At 40.8% G+C, this 19,846-nt stretch overlaps 1 protein-coding gene across 3 annotated transcripts in view; it reads right to left on the bottom strand.

Annotated features, from left to right (window-relative positions):
* dnah9l (dynein, axonemal, heavy polypeptide 9 like) overlaps nt 1-8,133 on the bottom strand; it is a 44,331-nt gene extending 36,198 nt beyond the window's left edge. For 2 of the 3 annotated variants that reach the window (XM_076144607.1, XM_076144606.1), the window contains exons 1-4: nt 2,267-2,582; nt 2,097-2,174; nt 1,970-2,025; nt 1,670-1,790 (exon numbers count right to left, since the gene is read on the bottom strand). In XM_076144607.1, coding sequence (XP_076000722.1) covers nt 1,670-1,790; nt 1,970-2,025; nt 2,097-2,174; nt 2,267-2,581 — 570 coding nt within the window. In that variant the 5' untranslated portion in view covers nt 2,582. Of the gene's footprint in view, nt 1-1,669; nt 1,791-1,969; nt 2,026-2,096; nt 2,175-2,266; nt 2,603-2,709; nt 2,911-3,255; nt 3,448-3,659; nt 3,765-4,223; nt 4,420-5,101; nt 5,227-5,470; nt 5,609-5,807; nt 5,925-6,327; nt 6,496-6,666; nt 6,901-6,974; nt 7,187-7,610; nt 7,711-7,969 lie in introns of those variants that run through there. The other variant, XM_076144605.1, reaches the window with a different exon arrangement.
* Nucleotides 8,134-19,846: the final 11,713 nt, after the last annotated feature.

The following is a 19,846-nucleotide window of genomic DNA, read 5'->3' as shown; positions in this document are numbered from 1 at the left end:
AGATGTGCAGGTGCTTAACTCTATTTCTGGGTAGCACATTCAGATGATTAAATTCAACCAGTCCACCCTCTGTTGCCAGGGTCGTCAGATATTGAGCTTTCTGTGGATAAGATTTTTGTCTCCACTTAAAATCAAGCGCCTGTAATCTTGACAAAACCTGTAAGATCAGAAAAGTGCAATGATTGCCAACTGTTGTGCCATATTTGAGTGTAAAGTCATACCAAATACCAGCCTGACGTTTTGTAAATTTGATATGAATGCGGAGTAATGATATACAACACATTTTCCATATTTTGCCCTAATTGGGAAGAATGGAGAACAGACTGCTGCTGGCCTAATTTTTTACAGTATAATTGTGCAGTCAATTGCACAAATCACATTTGGGAACTAAGCAACAGCAAAACCCCACATTGAAGCACCACAGCACAGTGCTTCAGCATTGCCCTTTGCCATCAATTTGCAATTACTCCTCCAAACAATCACACAGGACCACATTTGAGTAGACAGACAATGAGCCACATACCAAAGATATACAGTATATGCTGTGTCAGTGGCGGGCCGTCAGGGCCAGCAAGGCCTTCTCTGCTGACCTAAACATTATCAGAATATACATTTATTTTGATTTATTTTTATGTATTAAATTATTCCCCATAGTCTATTCTCTTCACTTCATTGCTTCCGTCTCAGAACGAGAATCGGAAGTGGCTGGGCTTTATGTAAGAGCTTTTATCCAATCATATTTCAGCCTTAATGTGTTGCCAGGGTCCATGAAATCTGCCGTTAGGCCTACAGAATCAACTTTGCGGGTGCCTGTAGCTTAAAGTGAATGCAAACGAATCTGTGGCGTTAACCAAAAAGAGTTCGAGTTGGCTACTATGGGCCTTCTAGCAGGCATAGGATAACGTCAGCACATGGACGTCTTTTGATTGGATACGCACTATTGAGAGGCAGAGCCATGCAGAGCTAACAAACTGAACTTGAACAAGCTAATTTGGATAGATTTCTACAAGGACAAGCTTCTTCTTTTCAACCCACAATGGCCGAAGGAGGAGAAGAGTTCGATTTGGTCGCAGATATAATTACAACGCCATTTTCAAGACAAACTTTTCAATAAAAATGGACATCTCTGAAGGCCTAGGTATGAAATGCATGGTCCGCCACTGTGCTGTGTGTATATTTGGTGAGAATGTGAAGGCTTGATTGAGCACCTGTTCCAATGAATGCCACTTTAATATTTCTCCTGATTTATTCCTTTTCAATAATTAGTGTTTATTAAACGTGAGGTGTGTTTTGACATCTCAGTCAAGTATTACAAGAGTTTCCCTTTTGTTTTCATTTGTGAACGGAGCTGTGGACGTGGATTTCAGGCAAAAAAAGTGCTTCCAAGTGCATATCAGACATTGTCAATGTCAATATAATGTTTTAAATCGCTTTACAGGCCTACAACAATAGATGATCAACAGACGATTCTGGACCCAGCCAAGAGCTATCTAGGAAAACAAGGATATTGAATCCTTTTATATCATTTACAGAAGTATCAACTATGAATCAGGCCCTTAGTGATAGTATTAATTTAGAGAAAGGGTAAAACTAAAAGTGAGGAAGAAGCATTCCTGTTTCATCTATTGTCAATACGCCAATGCTAAGGAATCGTAAATATGACACACACCTGGTCTTTGAAGTGGTCCAGAGTGGGTGGGTTCTTTTTCAGTTCATAGTCAGCATACAACTCTGCTTCTTCTGTACTTAACACGTGACCATAGAGCAGGAATTGCCTCATAAATTCTGACCTGTGAATATTAGTTGGTTTCTTTAAAATGAATGTCAAACTCTTTTGCATCATCAGTATCTTTTAATCATTTAACAAGCGGTAGGAAAGAAATTATGCACAAAACTCAGACAGACTGATCTGTCATCATTCCCAGATTTGTAAAAGAAAAGAAAAGTGAGAAGTGAGTGCATTTCTGACCTGTCATCAGTCCAGAGGTAGCGGTAGCTGGCAAATGATCCTTGGTATTCCCTGACCTGTCAACACAATCATTCCAACTATAAGCATCATAAATGAGCCTTCATGTGTGGATGGTAAACTCACTCACTTTAGAAATGGCTGCACGTGCCCGAGACCGAATCAGATTACACAGCTCTGACAAGTCCCCCATTTCATTTATATCAGCCTACAAGAGGAGGAAAAAGTTAAATGGGCTGCATTTACAGGCAAATTCTTTGTCTATATGTGTATATGCAGGCAGCGTACAATCTGTACCACCTGATAGTTTTCTTGCTGTTTATGTTTCGCCACTCTGGGAATGAAGAATGCCATTTTGGTAATGTCAGCCACCATCTTATCCATAATATCATAAAAGTTGCCCTTCTGGCTCAAGTCCAGTGAGGGATCGAAGGTCATTTGACTGTCGTTGAGCACCAGCTGGACCTCAAACAGTGGTGCAATGCGCTGGGCTGGGTCTGTGTTGTGTATGAAGTATTGCAGGGAGCAGCGTACTGCACCAGACAAGCCCACCAGAATCATCCTGTCCACATAGTCTGTGTAAGCTTTCCACTCACTACAGTCTGGGTCTGACATACCGAGCAGTGAATGGTTCTCCTACACAGTGAAAATTGAGCAATTAAGTTAAATAAAACACACATATATGGTACACTTAGTAGTAAACCCTATATGCTTAATAGATACAGCTATACTGAATATTATACCTGTATAAGCTTGTGTGTCTGCTCCCCAGTACTGGCGATGAGCGTGTGCTGTTTGGCAACACTTTCATCAATGTCAGAGAAGATGAGGAGAGTATGACCAGGGCTTTTTCTGGTGATGAAGGCCCGGTGGCTGAATTTCCCAATAAGAGCCTGGATGAACTCCACATTTTCCTTGCTTTTCTTGACACGACCGGCAATGCCCTGATAATGGTGAGAGAGAGGGATTATTACAGCAGTAATAGTGCAGGTTGTTCTGTTTGTATTGCAGTTGCTCTGTTTAGGGAGTATTTTCTCTAAATGCGGGAAAATTGGCTTCATGCTTCAAAAGCAAGGTGTTATTTCACACAGGATGTCCAAAAAAATGCCTTTGTATAAACTCTGAAATATATGCAGAGGCTTTTTATATATCAGCACAAAATGCAGCTGAGACAGGGCTTTTATAGCAGAGGAGTACAAATGTGCTCTAGAATAGTGTTCATAAGTGTAACTTTACCTTGCAACTATTTGTTTGCTGGCAAGAGAAGTACAGCTAACAACATTCAGTACCTTCACCAGGTCTTTTGTAGTCTGGATGTATTCCCACAGGTCATCCTGAGCCCAGGTCAGCTCTCGGAGGGCCGGATCTAGCTGCTGTCTGGTCCTATCCATCTCATCCTTAACCAATCCCAGCTCTACAGCTAAGATCGTACTGTGAAGCTGGTTGTACCATTGGGTCACCAAGTTCAGTGTCTGTGTGTACTACAGGACACACTGCAAGGTTAATGCTGTATACATACAGAACTATTCTGACTAAGGACCACAACAAACATTTTGCAGAGGAGTAGGACGTGATAGAAAAGCACTGGTGACACTGCAACTTTTCAAGTTCACCAAACTGTTTACAGCTTCAAAAAACATCCACATAAATACATAATGCATAATGTAACACTAGAAGAATCCAAATCACCCACCACATGGAGTCTCTCTTGTTTGGAGTAGAGATGGAGAGCTGCTTTCGGAATATTTTGGTTCTTTAACATACTGAAATACTTCACCTCCCTTAGAACTGATGTCAACTGGGGACAGAGAGAGAAACAGACAAAGTCTAATTAACAATTGTGTCTGCCACTGGTGACTTGTCCAGGGTCTATCCTGCCTCTCTCTCCCAATTACTCCCCAGTAACCCTGAATAGAATGAACCTGTTTTGAAAACGGAAAAATGGATTAGATTAGATTAGATTAGATTCAACTTTATTGTCAGTGAGCAAGTACAGGTACAAGCCAATGAAATGCAGGATGAATGAAATGGAAACAAAGTTTGTTTTTCCTAACATCCAACATTCAGGAAAATCTGAATTATTAGGGTTAACATTTTAAAACATTTATCTCATTTAGACTTTTTTGAGTGTTACTTCATCAATCTTCCATTATTAACTTTCCATTAAGATTATTATTATAATGTTATGTTTTTGTTAGCTGAGAAAAAAATTAAACATGCATATCAGTTCTGGCAAATGCATAATTTTTCTCCTTACAACAGTGTTGAAGTTGAGGTGAAACAGGCCTGTGTCAGTATCCAGGGTCAGCAGTGGTTCCTGGAGGTGGGAATAACAGATTTCCTCCAGACCCTTCGTCCACTCTGAAATCAGCTCCTCATCATGCTGGTGGAGAACCTCCAGAACACCTTCACACTTCCGGAGGACATCATCCGACTCAGCATATCCCAGAGGCCTGGGAGGAAAAGAGGGAAGAAGACTTAACACTCATCTACACAGCATGTGTCTTTTAACTCGCAGCAAACACACTTCCACGTCCAAATACACCTAATCAATGCTACCATGCCCATTCGTCTTCTTGACCATGTACTGTATGCCATAGGCATGTCTCAATCACAAACTGCATCTCTGTGGACACTGATGTAAATTTCATAATGCTAAATATCTACATTACATTACATTACATTACGGTCATTTAGCAGACGCTTTTATCCAAAGCGACTTCCAATAAGTGCGTTCAACATAGGTAGGCCTAAGAACTATCTAGTTTATTAATGTGATATTAATGTGACTCGTCACATATGGAGTACATGTAAGGCTAAGGTATTTTGGTCATCCTTTTCAGACCTTCGTATTGTATTGACTTTCTTCCGTTTTTGCACACCAAGCACCAAATGTTGAGTTTCAGCTATCTAATGTGATTTCCTCTTTATTGTTCTCAGTAAAAATGCCACCACTGTGCATACTGCATAATACACACACTGCTCGCAGAACAGCAATACAGCAATATATTGATTATTGGTGATCATATTGATATCAATCAATCAATTACAGCTGTCAGTTCCTGTACATTAATGCTCATTCAGTGATGTCGATTGGACATTGTTTGAGTGTAATGAGTGGGTTTCGGTCCATACATTTGGGCCAGTTCGATGAGGTTGAATCTATTGCTGAGGATACGATTCCGGAGCTCTTGTGACCACTTGAGGTTGCCTGCCACTGTAGGCAAATTCTTCCCCAATACCGCACAACCAGAAGACACCTGAAAACAAAAAAGTCTTAATTAGGTTGGTGGCTGAATCATATTACCACAATACTATTCCCAACATGACTAGTGTACTGTATATTGAATGTGTTATAATAGAGAACCAATCATCACTTCTTATATTAGTAACAGATCAATTGAAGCCAATTAGAAAATTGCCAGTTATGGTTATACTGGCAGTAGTGTAGACTTTCTGAATAACACTTAGGATAGCAATTATTTTCTCCATTGGTTCTCTCACCCTCTCTTTGTGTTGGTCAAGTATAAATCGACAGTGGTCTACGTCTTGGCTGAACATGGCCAAAAGCACACTGTAGTTAGGAGAGAACAGCTGATGGATCCTGGGTCTCTCAAGCAGGGTGCCGAATATCTTCAACAGCTAGATGGGACACAGCACCACAGTTTGATATATTCACTCCAGAAAAGTAAATAGGTAGGATTTCCAATGAACCTAACATGATTAAAGGGTGTCACGTTTACTTTATCAGATGACATATGGTGAGTCACAGTTCATGGATGGGCATGCATATATTAATAATGAGCTAGTAAGTAAAGTGGTCTAGTTGTCACAGACATACCTTAAAGGCAGACTTCAGGTTTTTAGACTGCTGGAAGGCTTGATTGAGAACGGTCCCCAATCTCTGATCAAAATCTCTATTGTGCTCCATGAAACGCTTGTAGAGACTCACAAAATCCTGGACACAAGATGACACCGCACACATTAATAATTAATTGTCATCATTACAGCAAAATTGGCACTGATGAAACAATGAGACAATGAAACAAATTCTTGCTAAATGTATATTATAAAACAGGTTCCAGTTGTGACTCTCCATTTAGTCATCCTGGTTGCTGTTGTAAACAAGCTGTAAAGGGCCTAGAAGTAGTAACTATACACCCTGAGCCATTACAATTATTACTAATACACTGATCAATTAATGTACAACGGGGTAGAAAACTGCATATAATCATTAATTTCTATTATGAGTTTGTGTCCATGAATGCTTTTATGTGACTATGAATCACAGCATTTTGAGTCATACCAATCACATTCCATTATGACAACTTAAAGAATGACTACAATCACATGGGGCTCACATCTTTAGTATAGTCCAGGGGGTCATATTTGCTCTCTCTGAGGAGACGCCAGCAGTCATGGAACTCCTCATTTATGCTTAAGACCATCTCACTGAGGATTTTCCCTCTAGAACCCCCCAGTTCCACCTTCTCCAGCTTCAGAAAGTCCAGTGCTGTTGCAAACAGCTCCTACAGATTAGAAGTGGAAAGCCACAGAAAGGTCAGTCATTGCATGGCAATATTATAAATACGCCGATAAAGACCATGTCAGAAAGCTGTTTTTCTATTCACAATACATCAATAATGCATCATCCATCAACTATAGAGAAATCGTTTTACAATGCATGTGAACCCGAGCACCTCAATCATGAACAGCCGGTCCATGATGCAGTCTGCACGCTGAAACACAAGTGAAACAGGGAAATCCCACTGCTTTAGAGTCTGGCCAGGTCGATAGTAGTGGTGAACCTGGTCACGGTGAGTGTGGAACAGTTGCTTGAAGGTGTGCAGAATTGAAATCGTCATCTGGACTCTTTCCATCCCATCCTCTAGCTCCATCTTAAACAGCTCTTCAGGGATAAGATAGGCAAAGGCCTGGATACACACATGCATTAGTCATGTTCCCCTCAGTTGTGCTCACACAGCAACACACAGATACATCACTGTACCTTCTCAATGATCAGGTTGCAGAACTCCTGCAGGAGCACAACAATGCGCTGTGGAGTGCTATAGTATTGGGAGTGGCTCCAGATGAGACAAAGTGTGTGGAATAGAGAAGGGAGCAGAATGTCTATGTGTGGGAAACACATCTCTTCCAAGTTGGTAATCAGTTTCTTCAAAGGGCGTAGAAACAGCTCGATGCCCTCTGCTTCCAGCAATGCTATGATTAACAAAAATACAAACTGTAGGATAAATGGATATCATAATTATCATGGCTTCATTTAATCATAATTAAAGCATGCAAATAGGCAAGATACTTATTGCATTCTTTATTTGACATTTTCTAGCAGAAGTGGCCAAAAGACACTAACACAAAAAAGAAGCAAAACCAAATATGAGTATAAAGGTGAAAATCAGGCCAATACAAGGAGGCATTGTGGACTTCATACATGGAACAAACTTTGAAAAAGAGAAAGGTGACAATGTCGTGAAAGAATGATGTATGTTTGAAGTATGGAACTGAAAGAAAATGTAGGCATCAACACTGAAGGCAAAAGCTCCAAGGCATTTGCACAAAGCACCCAAACAGAACAGATGATAGAAATAAGCAAAATAGCATTCAATGAAATGCCTCTGCAATCTACCCTTATTGACTTTGTGGCAGATGTCATTGAAGGATGAGAAGTAACTGCTTTCAACTCTCCTCAGGATTTCCATGATCTGCTCCACTTTGGGGCTCTGGATCTAAAAAATTACAACAAAACGGTACATGTATATGTCACAAGTGTCAATGTGGGAGTGAAGATAAGTTCCTCTTCAGAGGGGATTAAGCCTTGTTGTGCAACACAGTTCAGGTCCGATGACCTTCAATAATTCACCTCTTTCAATAAGTCCACTATGACAACCAAAGGTCTTAATCCAGTTTATGAGCTGAATACATTGCTGGATCTGCAGCTTCAATTTATGTTTCAATTGAGTAAACCCCACAGAATGAATATCTTACTTGTAACTGGATGCCCTTAAGGTTTTCCCTCTGAGTGGTCCAGAATTGGAGCTCCACAGTGGGGCCCGGATGGTCACCACTGAGCAGTGCTGCTTTAGGGTCCATCTTCAGGACACTCCATATCTGCCCAGACCACTGAATTATTAGAGTTTCGATGGAGTATAACAAGCCACGGTCTAGTAGCCAGTCAGTGGGGCTGAAGGAGGCAGAGAATGTTGACACTACTAAGATTACAGCAGAACAACGACACTGGGCCAATCAATATGGGCAAAATGCAATGTAATAAAAGAGATGAAGGTTGGCAAACAACAAATTGGTCAAGAATATTACTTTAGTAGGTTTATCAGTAATTTATGTCGTGCTTTCTAGCATCGCAGGTTGTGCATTAGCAATTTATCAACGGCGATTGTGGCGTTATAAGAGTGCTCCCATTAGTTGTGCCCGTTAGGCAAAATATTCTGCGGTGTGTAAGTCGTATAAAAGTCGTCAAACATTAATAAAAATATTTCGGGGTAGTTTTGTTGTGTCGCGGTAGCTTTAGCACTCCACAGCCGTAATTAATGACGTTTATGATGGTTGCGTTCCATTTACCTGTATCACAAAGCCATCCGGTCTAGGTGAGTCAGCATACAAACTTTTATCTGGTGATTGTATTAATGGAATGACCCTTTCCTGTGCAGCAGATATAATGTACCAAATCGAAGCAGCAGCAACAGTTGTTAAATGAGCTGCAGGGATCTTAAAGTTTGGCTTTAAGAACCGTGAAATTTAGTGGCTTATGTTACTAATATAATAAATGAAAAAGTATCAAATATACAACACGAATAGCATACAAAGTAAATATTTTTGTTTTGATCGCTATATTTGAATTTAGGCAGTTATCATTAAGGCTATAGGCAAACTTTCCTTTTACTCCCAATTCACCAAATAATCACACACATGTGCAGACACATTGGCATACTGACTGACCTGAGAGCAAGGTGCTGAGCTTGTGCCCTCTCCACACAAAGTGGCAGGGGCAGCAATGTTCGTCCCTCAGCCTGGCCTCTCAGCGTGACCACCCTGCTTCTTAGCTTTTCCATGTTCCTGTGGATGTCTGCAGACACCACCCATGGCCATTTCACACGGTTGAGGCCATTAGACAATACACTCACCAGTACCTAAGCATAGGGAAGCACTTAGCACAACTATACATCATCCTCTTCATCTATTCCACCATAAGTCTTCCAGACTTTCATAGAAATGCAAAATCAAAATCCCTACAACCAAATATCATGCACAGTACATGCATCATCACACAGACACCCCAAACACACATATAAGCCCACCTCGGAGATGAGCACAGGTAGATGCTCTGTGGGGTATCCAGACACTTCTCCCAGCCAAAGTTGATTTCTAAATCCTTGGCGAGAGATTCTCTTTACACCCTTCTTTAGCACACAAAGCAGCTTGGTCTTCCATGGCGGGGATATCTTCAAAGATTCAAATACAGCAGGAATGCTTTCAATAGTATTGAAAGCACGAGAAATAAGTAGTGACTTATTTCAAAAATTGATATGTTAGATGGAGTCTAGACGGGTGCCAGAATTCTTGTTTTGCTCAGGAGATGAGATTCTTTGTGTGTGAGATGTGCTCAGGTGTCCTCTTTTATTATTACATTTTTGTGGTGTGCATATCATTACCTTACAGCATATTAACCCACAAGATCAGAACTATGTAACACATTTTACCTAGATAACCACAAATGGTCTCTATACTGTTAACCCTCTATGTTTGATATTGTAGCGTGTTGGGAACTTCCCAGCATGCCTTGGGGCGGTGTTTGGTGTGGTGTGTTCACTGTTTTACTATTACTGTGATTGTTTTCTGTAATTATTTAGTAGTAGTAGTAAATATTATTCACACTTAGTTACGTTATGTTATAATAGCTGGTGGCACCATGAGTGAGAATGTGTGTGTTGCGAAACACATCATGCATGCCACATTGATCCATTTCAAGTAATCTGTTTGTGATAATGCAGGCAATGTTGTGAGGATTTATATACATGTCATGATCTCTTGCCACAACTTAAAATGAACCTGTGATTTACTACAAAGTATATTTGGCTAACAATACGATTTTATAAAAGCAAATATCCCAACATGTGTGTGTCTCATACCTGAGCATTCCCAACATGCAGTGTCCCTCCAGGTCCAGCAAAGAACAGCAGGCTGTTGGCATAGATGTGGTCCAAGAAATCCAGTATAATCTTCTGGTTCTCCTCCATCCCAATGAAGCGATTCCACCTATCCGTCTTTACTCGCAGCACACAGAATGCCTGCTCCCGGAGGTAATCCACCCTCTCATCTGACAACACCTTTCCAGTTTTATGAGAGGGGTCCTGAGTTGTAATCATTCCTCCAGCCCTTCCACCACTCGACACTCTGTTACTGCTGCTGGTTGCCTCAGACATGTCTCGAATGGAGAGAGAGACAATATGAGTGGTGCTGGGAGAAAGAAAGGCAGGAGAAACAGGAAAACACAACATAGAAACTGTGGAGAGATAAAACTTTACAATTGAAACTCACCACAACTGTTCTTTTCAAGATCTCAGCATATGAATTAAAGTTTGCAAAATCACACAGTGCGCAGTGTTCAGCTGCTACTTCAGGCAGTATGTTGTAGCATCTCAACTTTGCTTTTCTCCGCTCAACTCCATCTCTGATCGCTGTCAACAGGAAACATGATACACCTTTTGAGGGACAGCTTCGCCTGTCACTGTGACAACCAGGCATGTGCTGGCTTCATTATCCTGGGAGGTGGTTATTTGTGTTATCTGTATGCCCTGCAACCCTATCCTGTAACCTGAGCCTCCAAATGAGACCGAACCTGCAGTGACACCCTCAGGACAGGTAATGATATAACAACTCCAATGTGATAAGTAATATGGCATTTAATATTTTATGATAAATTGAAGTGCTGGTCAATTTTGCACACTGTTGGTAATTAAATTTCCTATTGTAAGTGTGTATGCATGACTGAGGCAGTATAACTGCTTTGTGTCATTATTAATCTTTTCATATGTAAAACAAAAGAGAAAAAAGAACAGAGACAGAGATGGCAACACTGTCTGGAAAGGCCTAAAAGAGTGACTAACACTGGAAGTATCATGACCACATGGAGGCAGTGTAGTACAATGCTCAAACAGCATCTCTAACTGTAATCCAAAGTGACCCTAGCCATGACATCCCATTACAAATGTTATGCCATTTATGTAAAAACATCAGAAATGGGACATTTTCTCTAACTGTGTTTCTTAAAATACCACAGCAATGATTACCCTTTTAAAAGATCATCCTCAATCCTAGTTAAACTTCAATATATGGATATAATTGTGCCATTGCATAAAATAGGCTAACCGGTGAAGGTAGAGCGTCTTTAGCATTACATTTGAGTGTATTATGGTCATATCTCTGATCTATAATAACATTTAAGCAATATCTTCTAAAAGATATTTTACTCAGACTTTCTCAAAATGGATGTTCAATGTAAAGTCTTCAAAACACCAAACCTAACCAACTAATGCATGTATAAAGGTCTTATATGAAGTATATGTATATTCTGGTTATTCCGTCCCTATGTTCTTGTTAATAAAACCAGTATGTTTCTGTGGTGGTCAGGTCTGTTTGATGTAATGTTCCACCAGCACTGGATACAATTGATGGAACATACATTTAGTTGTGGATGTATATGACATTCATCATATTCATCAACAGTGAGGATTTCTATTGTTCATATAATTAGCTATACTAGCCAGTAATCCATGGCAGTCATCCAAAGGACTTTGGCCTTTTTGGAATCTGTAATTCCATGCCTGATTCTGTTTGCATGAATGTGAGTATGTGTTTGTGTGAGACAGAGAAAGAGACAACCATGTCAATATATATATACAATTTCAGATTGTGTGCACTTATACAGTATATGTTGGGTTGGTGTGTTTGTACAGAGCTCACAGGGATCTCATGCCCAATGTCAAACCTGCTCCATAGGGATGGAGGGTAGGGAGGAATAGGGGACAGAAAAACAGATATGAGGACAATGGGGGGACAAGAAGAGCAGGAAAGGGAGCCAATGAAGAGATAGAGTGTAAAGAGAGATGGTGTATGGGGTGGAGAATAGGGAGGTCTAGGAAGCTCTTGAAATACAGATGAGAGAGAATGGAGGGAAGCAAGCCGAGGGAGAACAATACAATTGAGATATATCATTATCCCACTTCAGTTCTAAATAGAGTCCTTGATGAGTAATGTAAACATAAGGAGTATAAAGCAAATTGAAGAATGTATCCCCCCAGCTCTTCTAACTGACTCAACAAATATCACCTTTATGCAGATGTAATATCCTGCCCCAATATAGCACAGCAAAGCACTCCTCCTCCTTACGGTGTGGAAGAAAATTTACTAAATTCATGACTATATTATAGTATTGGTATGCAAGTGAACCTTGTGTTCTTGGCAATCATTTAATATTATGTAACTGTTCAATATTAGAACGGAAGTACACAATTTGTTCTTAACCTTGAGTGTTTTACCAGAATCGTAGCCCAGTGCTTGTATTCACTATGACGTGTGATATAGCTCTCATGTGTGATTGATTAAAGAAGATACGCAGCCTCAACCGTCTCCGCAAATTGATATATAGAATTATACTATAACGGCAATGCAGTTTCAACCTTAGGAATCTCCCTCATTTCTCCCCCCCTGTTTCTCTACCTGTCCTCTTGGCTCTCTCCATTTGTGGTTGCCATGACTACATGTTGCTTGACGATCACACTGCTGCTTTTGAGTCTGGAGCTTCATCCTTTCTCTAGCTCTGCTCCACTCCTATGATTCCCTTCCCATCACCTTTCCCTATCCTCAGTCGCAGTGAAATTGCATGTAGATGAGCTTGTAGTCACGCTCTTTCATTCCCTGTTCCTGTTAACGCACATACATTCACGCAAACTGCAATGACCATCATCTCTGCCGGCAGTGGGTATCTCCAGAAACTCTTTACTTGGATACTTGCCATGGCCTTTTTCATTTTAGCTTCTCGTCTCCGGGGATAATGGTCGATTCATGACTCAGTGGAGAAATGGGTGGGAAAAAGTGCAAGAAGATGAGGACAAAATAGCTGGGGGAGAAAATTAAAGAGAAAAATGTCACCTGGGACAGAGAGAAATTGAGACAGTGACAGCGATGACAAATGCATACATGCACAGGCACGTGTACACCCAACCACTGAAACACGCACATACACAAGCACACAAATCATTTCAAAGCTTCCCTCCTGTTGCTGGCTGCTAACCATGAAATTATTGCCATGTATGTGTTTGTGTGTGTGTGCGAGTATGCACATATGTGTGTGGGTCCAGATGGTGTTGACCAGCCGTCCCTCCCAAGGTGGATGAAGTAAATGGAGCGATTACAGTAATGACCGACACACACATCTGTTTCATATGTCTACATGTTTGCCAGCTCCTCTGCGCACACACACACACACACACACACACACACACACACACGCGCACACACACACACACACACACACACACACACACACACACACACACACACACACACACACACACACACACACACACACACACACACCTGGGTATTGGCAATGCGCCCTAAACATTTCCTGTGCATATTAGACCCGCTTCTCAAATATCACCAGTCCAGACAGTGGAGGAAGACCTTTCCAGAACAGAAGGGAGGTCTTATGAGAGAGATAGGAAGAGCTTGGCGGTGACAGTTTTCCCCACAAAGAGGCAACCTGCTCTGTTGCCCGCCCCAAGTGCCCCCTCTACTGACTCATTCCAGAAGGAGAAAAACACCAAGGATGTAGAGACACGGCGTCAGATGAACAGGCCAGACTACACATTTGAAGTGGGTCAGATTGGAGTGATACAGTTGACAGAAAGTACATTTGAGATAAAGAAACAGAGAAGGAAAGCCAGAGTGACTTCATTTCTGATGTGACGACCCTGTAAACTGCCTGAGGTTGCATGTCGCTCGTTGTGTTTTACCATATTTGCTGTCCACAACTGCATACTGCAACATTATGCTATAAACAACAGGGAAATTACATTACATTACATTACGATCATTTAGCAGACGCTTTTATCCAAAGCGACTTACAATAAGTGTGTTCAACAAAGGTATTCTAATTCCATTTGTTTAAAAATAGCCAACTCTGACAAAGTCCAGGGATCTTAGCCAGTCGTGTGCTTGTGTGTGTGTGTGTGTGTGTGTGTGTGTGTGTGTGTGTGTGTGTGTGCGCGCGTGTGCGCTCACTTTGTAGTTGAGGGGACCCCAGCAACCTACGTTCCGAATTGCTGCATTTATGCTTACCACATCCAGGATATTGTTCACAGTGCCACCTCCAAATTCTGCAGATACAGAGTTTTCTGTTTTAAAAAAAGACAGCATTGTTCTGCGCTGTGGTAAGATACAGCAGACACAGGTAGTTTCCTCTTACAGCAAGTTCACCTGGGCATGCTCTCCGGAGACACATTAAGCTTTGCTGAGACAAAAAGATGGACTGGAATTTAAAGTTACATACAAAAGCACTTCCCTACAGGGCGGCGATGGTGAGGGTTTGTGTTGGTTGATTAGTTGCATTGGGGTCCTGTAGATGGGGCTGTTTTTCTATCTGGCTCTAGAAAATGTGTGCTTGATGGTTTTACGCAAGTGCCTCTCACCCTCTTGTGGCTCATGATATCCCACTTGTGCCCCAGAGAGATTAGAGCGCCTTGTCCATGGCTGAACTTGATTTGGTATAAATCCACATATTTCTGCAGATAGTCACAGATACTAGCACTCACACAGAAGTGGAAGTAAGTTTGTACAGGTTCACACAGACACATATACAGAGGGTTCCCTTGGTCTTTGAAAGTATTGTTTCTATTGATTTATCATCATCTGCTCACCTCAGTGATATTAAGGCCATAAAACAATAAAGGAGGGCTCACATGCACCTGGGCAAACTCTCAAGGAATACACATTACACGAACCTGCTTGTCACGGCTGATCCATCGATTAAAGAGCACGGAGATGATAGAAAAAGGGCAGAGGAGAATCAATTTTTTTTCCAGGGCAGTTCTGTTTTTACATCTATAACAGAACAGACAAAAAGCCTATTAGAAGCACCCCACCATGTAGTTAGATTAAGAGTAATACCATACTGTACCCTATATATTTTTCACGCTCAGTGGTTTAGCCAAATGAGATGAAAGGAACTGAGCCTCTCTATGGTTCCATTAAAATGTGTGTGGGAACAAAGCAGGAAATTAGACACACTGACACAGTAACAGTGGCACCATCCCCCCTCTCTACAACTACATTACTTTGTCAGATTGGACACTGCCGTCTACTGTGCTCAGCCATCACATATGAATTAATGCTAATGAAGGTAGACAGAGGGTGAATGATATAGTGAGGTTTCACTGATGAGTAAAATTGTAGGGCACAGAGTCTGATTATCCATCATTTTGGTGCCATTCATTCACAAAAGTTGCTGTGGAAAGCAATTAGTTCAATGTTGCATATTGGTTAACTGTGGCGGTGTCCGTTGTAGCAGAGGTTATTGTTATTGTAGTGTAGAGAGTGTCTGAATCTCTCAGCATTGCTTGTACGGACAGTACGGACAGCCTGATTTAGAGACATTTGAATTCTGAAGATATTCATGCAGATGTTTAGAAAGATGGAAAGTAAGATGATGCAGAACACACAAACAAAAACATTGGCCATTGATCAGGATTAATCTTTCATTTCTGTGTGAGAGCATGCCACGGTCGATCGATAACTTTAATTTAGCCCCAAGTGTGTGTTTGCACGTTTCTCCCTCCAGCACCCCTCACTCGTCTACACCCAGCAACAATATACAGGCGCGTGCACACTCGCTCAGTCATATTCTATCTCTGTTTCTCAAAGCCAGACAGACGCACAGTCAAAATTAAACACACTCACAAACACAGCAGCCTGATTAGGTGAGCCACAGGGGTTAGGCCTCATGACAAACAAACTCAGCGTGTGTGCAAACAAGTCAGCTTCTGTAATGAAATATAGATTTTCCTCTGTCCTCAAAGCTGATGGGTATTAGGTGCATGCATGTGGGTTTGTGTGCATGTATGGGATTTTGTGCGATTGTGTCTGCTTGTGTGTGTTTGCAATCTTGTTCTCCAGATTGTTCTGTATGGAGAGAGGACGCACCAGGGAAAAAGCATATAAGTGATTGGATGTTGCTTTGTTACCGTTAAAGACCCACTCTCAGGGGAAATAGTGGGTTAAATAACTTATCGTGTGTGTGTGTTTGTGCATGTGGTGCAAGGTGTGTTTGTCTGATAAATGTACAAGGCTACTGTCTTGTCTCAGGGGAAATGTTTTTGTATTGTTTTTACTGCTGTCAAGTACTTCAGGATGACTCAGAATTCGCCAATGAATGTGTGTGTGTATGTACGTCCATGTATGCGCATGTGTGAGCATTGGTGTCCTTGTACCTCATCCTCTGTTTTGAATAGACTAAATGAATGAGAACTTTATTGGCCCTTAGAGACCTTGTGTTACACAATGAGCCTTAGAAGTACTTGAAACTTGTATGCATATGTATCCTTGTAGAGACCAGACGTGGATATTATAAAGCCAAATATACACAGGTTGTATTGATTTGGATTGTCTCTTCAGTTCAATGGGACTGTTGGCCATATAAAATACCATGACCTGTTTCCTATACTGCAGTACAGTAAGCAGTTTAGTCTCAATCAGTTTCTTCTTCAAAACAATATTCAAAATATATTTAAGATGATAAATCTAGAAAACAAAATGATAAAGTTGCCTTGTTTTCATTATTATTTTCTTCCTATTGTGATTTCATATCAAAGTTACGGTTTCTGGAGTCTGATTTTGAAAATGCTTTGTGTATGCTGGTCCTGTAATACTGTAAGCACTTGGGTTATCTGTTTTCTGTTATTTTTATAAAACCATTATTACTATTGTTATTGTTGCTGTTGTTAACATGACAGAATATTAACAATGACCCAGAATTGTTTGTACTTAAGGTGAAGCAGTTTTACCTCACAATGAATCTTTTGCTTAGTGCTCAGATCACTCTAAATTGTCCTTGTGTGCCATCAGTGTTGTGAAGTGTGTAATGTCTTGTAACCGTGTGTGTAAGTGTATCAGTGTCGAAACGTTCTCATTGTAGGTTAAGCTAAGTGGCTGTCTGGCACAGGCGTCTTTGATTATCTTTATTTATCCCTCCCACCCACTGGTCTTCTGCTCGCACACACACACCCTTCCTGCTAAAAAGCTAATCTTTTTTTGCTAATGAAAGGTATTGGGTTTCCTAACAGGCTTTTAAAGGAATGTGATGGATAGAGGGATAGATGGAACAGGGGAGGGGAAGAAGGGACAAGGGGAGGGGAAGAAGTGAAGGAGATGAGGTGTCAATAAGCACATCAGCCTGATCCCTTTCAGACTGCAAGACGTGCATATGCTGTTAATGTATGCATGTGTGCATGCATGCTCATTCACAAGCACCTACACACGCCTTTACTCCATCATAAATCTCTTTGCACAGCATAAAAGCAAGTCTTTTGGTGCCAATAAGCTGAGAGATGGATTGTAGGAGACGTCTCCACCTTGACCAGTCATTGATAAATGCCTGAGGGTATGTACCCACGCTCTCCATGTATTACATCACTTTGGAGCTATATGTCTGCTGATTGGTGAAGAACTACTGGTGTTAAATGATTTTTGTATAGGTCTATTCCTCGTGTGACTGGAATAATACTGCTATTCACATAATGTTGTACTAAACGATTTAAAGATAATGAAGCTTTTCCAATTTTTTTCATTCGTTCGTTCGTTCGTTCGTTCGTTCGTTCGTTCGTTCTTTATTTCTTTCTTTCTTTCTTTCTTTCTTTCTTTCTTGGTGATGCAGCTGGCGGTTGCCCAAGGGATCCTGCACTCTCGTGATCTTTTCCCCTTTCTAATAAAGCTGATAATCATTTGTTTCCCAATGACATTAGCATGCCAGTAATGAGAGGGGTAAGTCAACCATTAGAATATGATCCATAATTCATTGTTGACTCCCGTTCATTACCCAAGACTCACTCCGATAAATGTTTCTGTGTGTTCTTGTGTGTGTGTGTGTGTGTGTGTGTGTGTGTGTGTGTGTGTGTGTGTGTGTGTGTGTGTCTTTGCATCTCAGTTTGTCATCTGGGGCATGGACCAGTGTCAGGCTCCAGTGGATTGTTTGTGCTGATGGAAATTTACATGGTGGATCCTGTAATATACCTTTTGCCATATTCATAATGCCATGTAGAAATTATTTAATCAACAGTTTTAATTGAAAATATATGCAAGGGTGCATTATGTTTAGCTGTCTGTATCTCCCTCTCTCTCGCTCTCTCTCATTAGTGAGGCAGACGGCTGTTATCAGTCGCTGACAGAATCCTTCCATCAACCCCCTCCTTCTGTTGTCAATCACAGCACATTGTCGCCAGGTCGCCATTTAAAAAGCCCTTTTCTCCTCTGTTTACTTGCATGACTGAATAATGTCGGTGCTCTTCTCTTCTCTTCTCTTCTCTTCTCTTCTCTTCTCTTCTCTTCTCTTCTCTTCTCTTCTCTTCTCTTCTCTTCTCTTCTCTGCCCCTCTCCTTCCCTGTCTCAATGTTATGTCTACATGTAATACATAATAATTCAGCTTCCCTGTGCTGCAAAATTATTCCCTCAATAAATAAATAGTTGTTAAAGCCAGCTGGAACATCATTAATGTCAGGCTCAGAGCCAGAGAAAAGTTACTGGAAGTTATGTGTGTGTGTGTGTGTGTGCGTGTGTGTGTGTGTGTGTGTGTGTGTGTGTGTGTGTGTGTGTATAGATGTCCTCTGAGCAACCTCCTAATGAGATGCCTGTGTTTCCTCCATTAGCAGCTTATTAGATAGCATAGGTCGCTGAGGTTTGTAAAATACAGTAAGTTTAATTTACCATAATTTGGCACCATAGGGGTGTGGGGGGCAAAGGGGAGTACCAAGGGCATGGACCACTGGCGTAGCTTTGGATGAAAATAAATGTTGCCAGCAGTAATAGGTAAGCTGTTCAGCCCTACCATCCCATGCCCTTGAACGAAAGGATTTACTTACCTCAAATGCTTTAGAGGTGCTGATAGCTGTGAGTATGATTATGTCTAACTGAGATTTGAGCAACCTGGCAAAATGCATCTATGTTTCCAGCAGCTTTAATCTGCTTTTCTTGTATTCATACCTTGGATAAAGACTTCAGCCGTGTCTCAATTCAGGAGCAGTTGAAAGAATTCTTTATCTTTCAACACATAGAATATCATGGTGAAGCTGTCTAGAACAATTGTAAGCTTTGCTGTGTTTCTTTGATGTGTTTATGAAGAGTTATAAGCACAAATAACATGCCAGAAAATACAGTTGAGCTTTAACATTGCTGATTTATGGGGCTAATTAAAAGACAGCACAATGAATGATGCCATTAATGTTCTTCATGCTCTTACACACTTGGGCGTCTGAAATTTCCCAAGTGACCAACTGTGGGGTATTTTATCATGGCAGAGAGGTTTTTGATTTAACAAATTAAATCTACACTATCTAACTTTGTAATGTTCTTTTATATAATTTCCTAAAATCACACAAATCTGCTTTACATTTTGTTTGGAAGCTATAAATTGAGAGCTCAGTGAAAAATATGTCTCTGTAGCACCTCTTACTGATTGATCCTGAAACTTTGATTCCCATAAATACTCATCATTTGAATACAATATGCTCAATTCAAATTCCATATTTTTAGCTACATGGAGATTAAATTGACATTGTTTTGCCAGTAACAGTTATA

The sequence above is a fragment of the Genypterus blacodes genome, unplaced genomic scaffold (assembly GCF_046128005.1).
Source record: "Genypterus blacodes isolate CSIRO-AG114 ecotype Tasmania unplaced genomic scaffold, CSIRO-AGI_Gbla_v1 ptg000029l_1, whole genome shotgun sequence".
Classification (NCBI taxonomy): Eukaryota; Metazoa; Chordata; class Actinopteri; order Ophidiiformes; family Ophidiidae; genus Genypterus; species Genypterus blacodes.
This window is presented reverse-complemented; position numbering and strand designations above follow the sequence as displayed.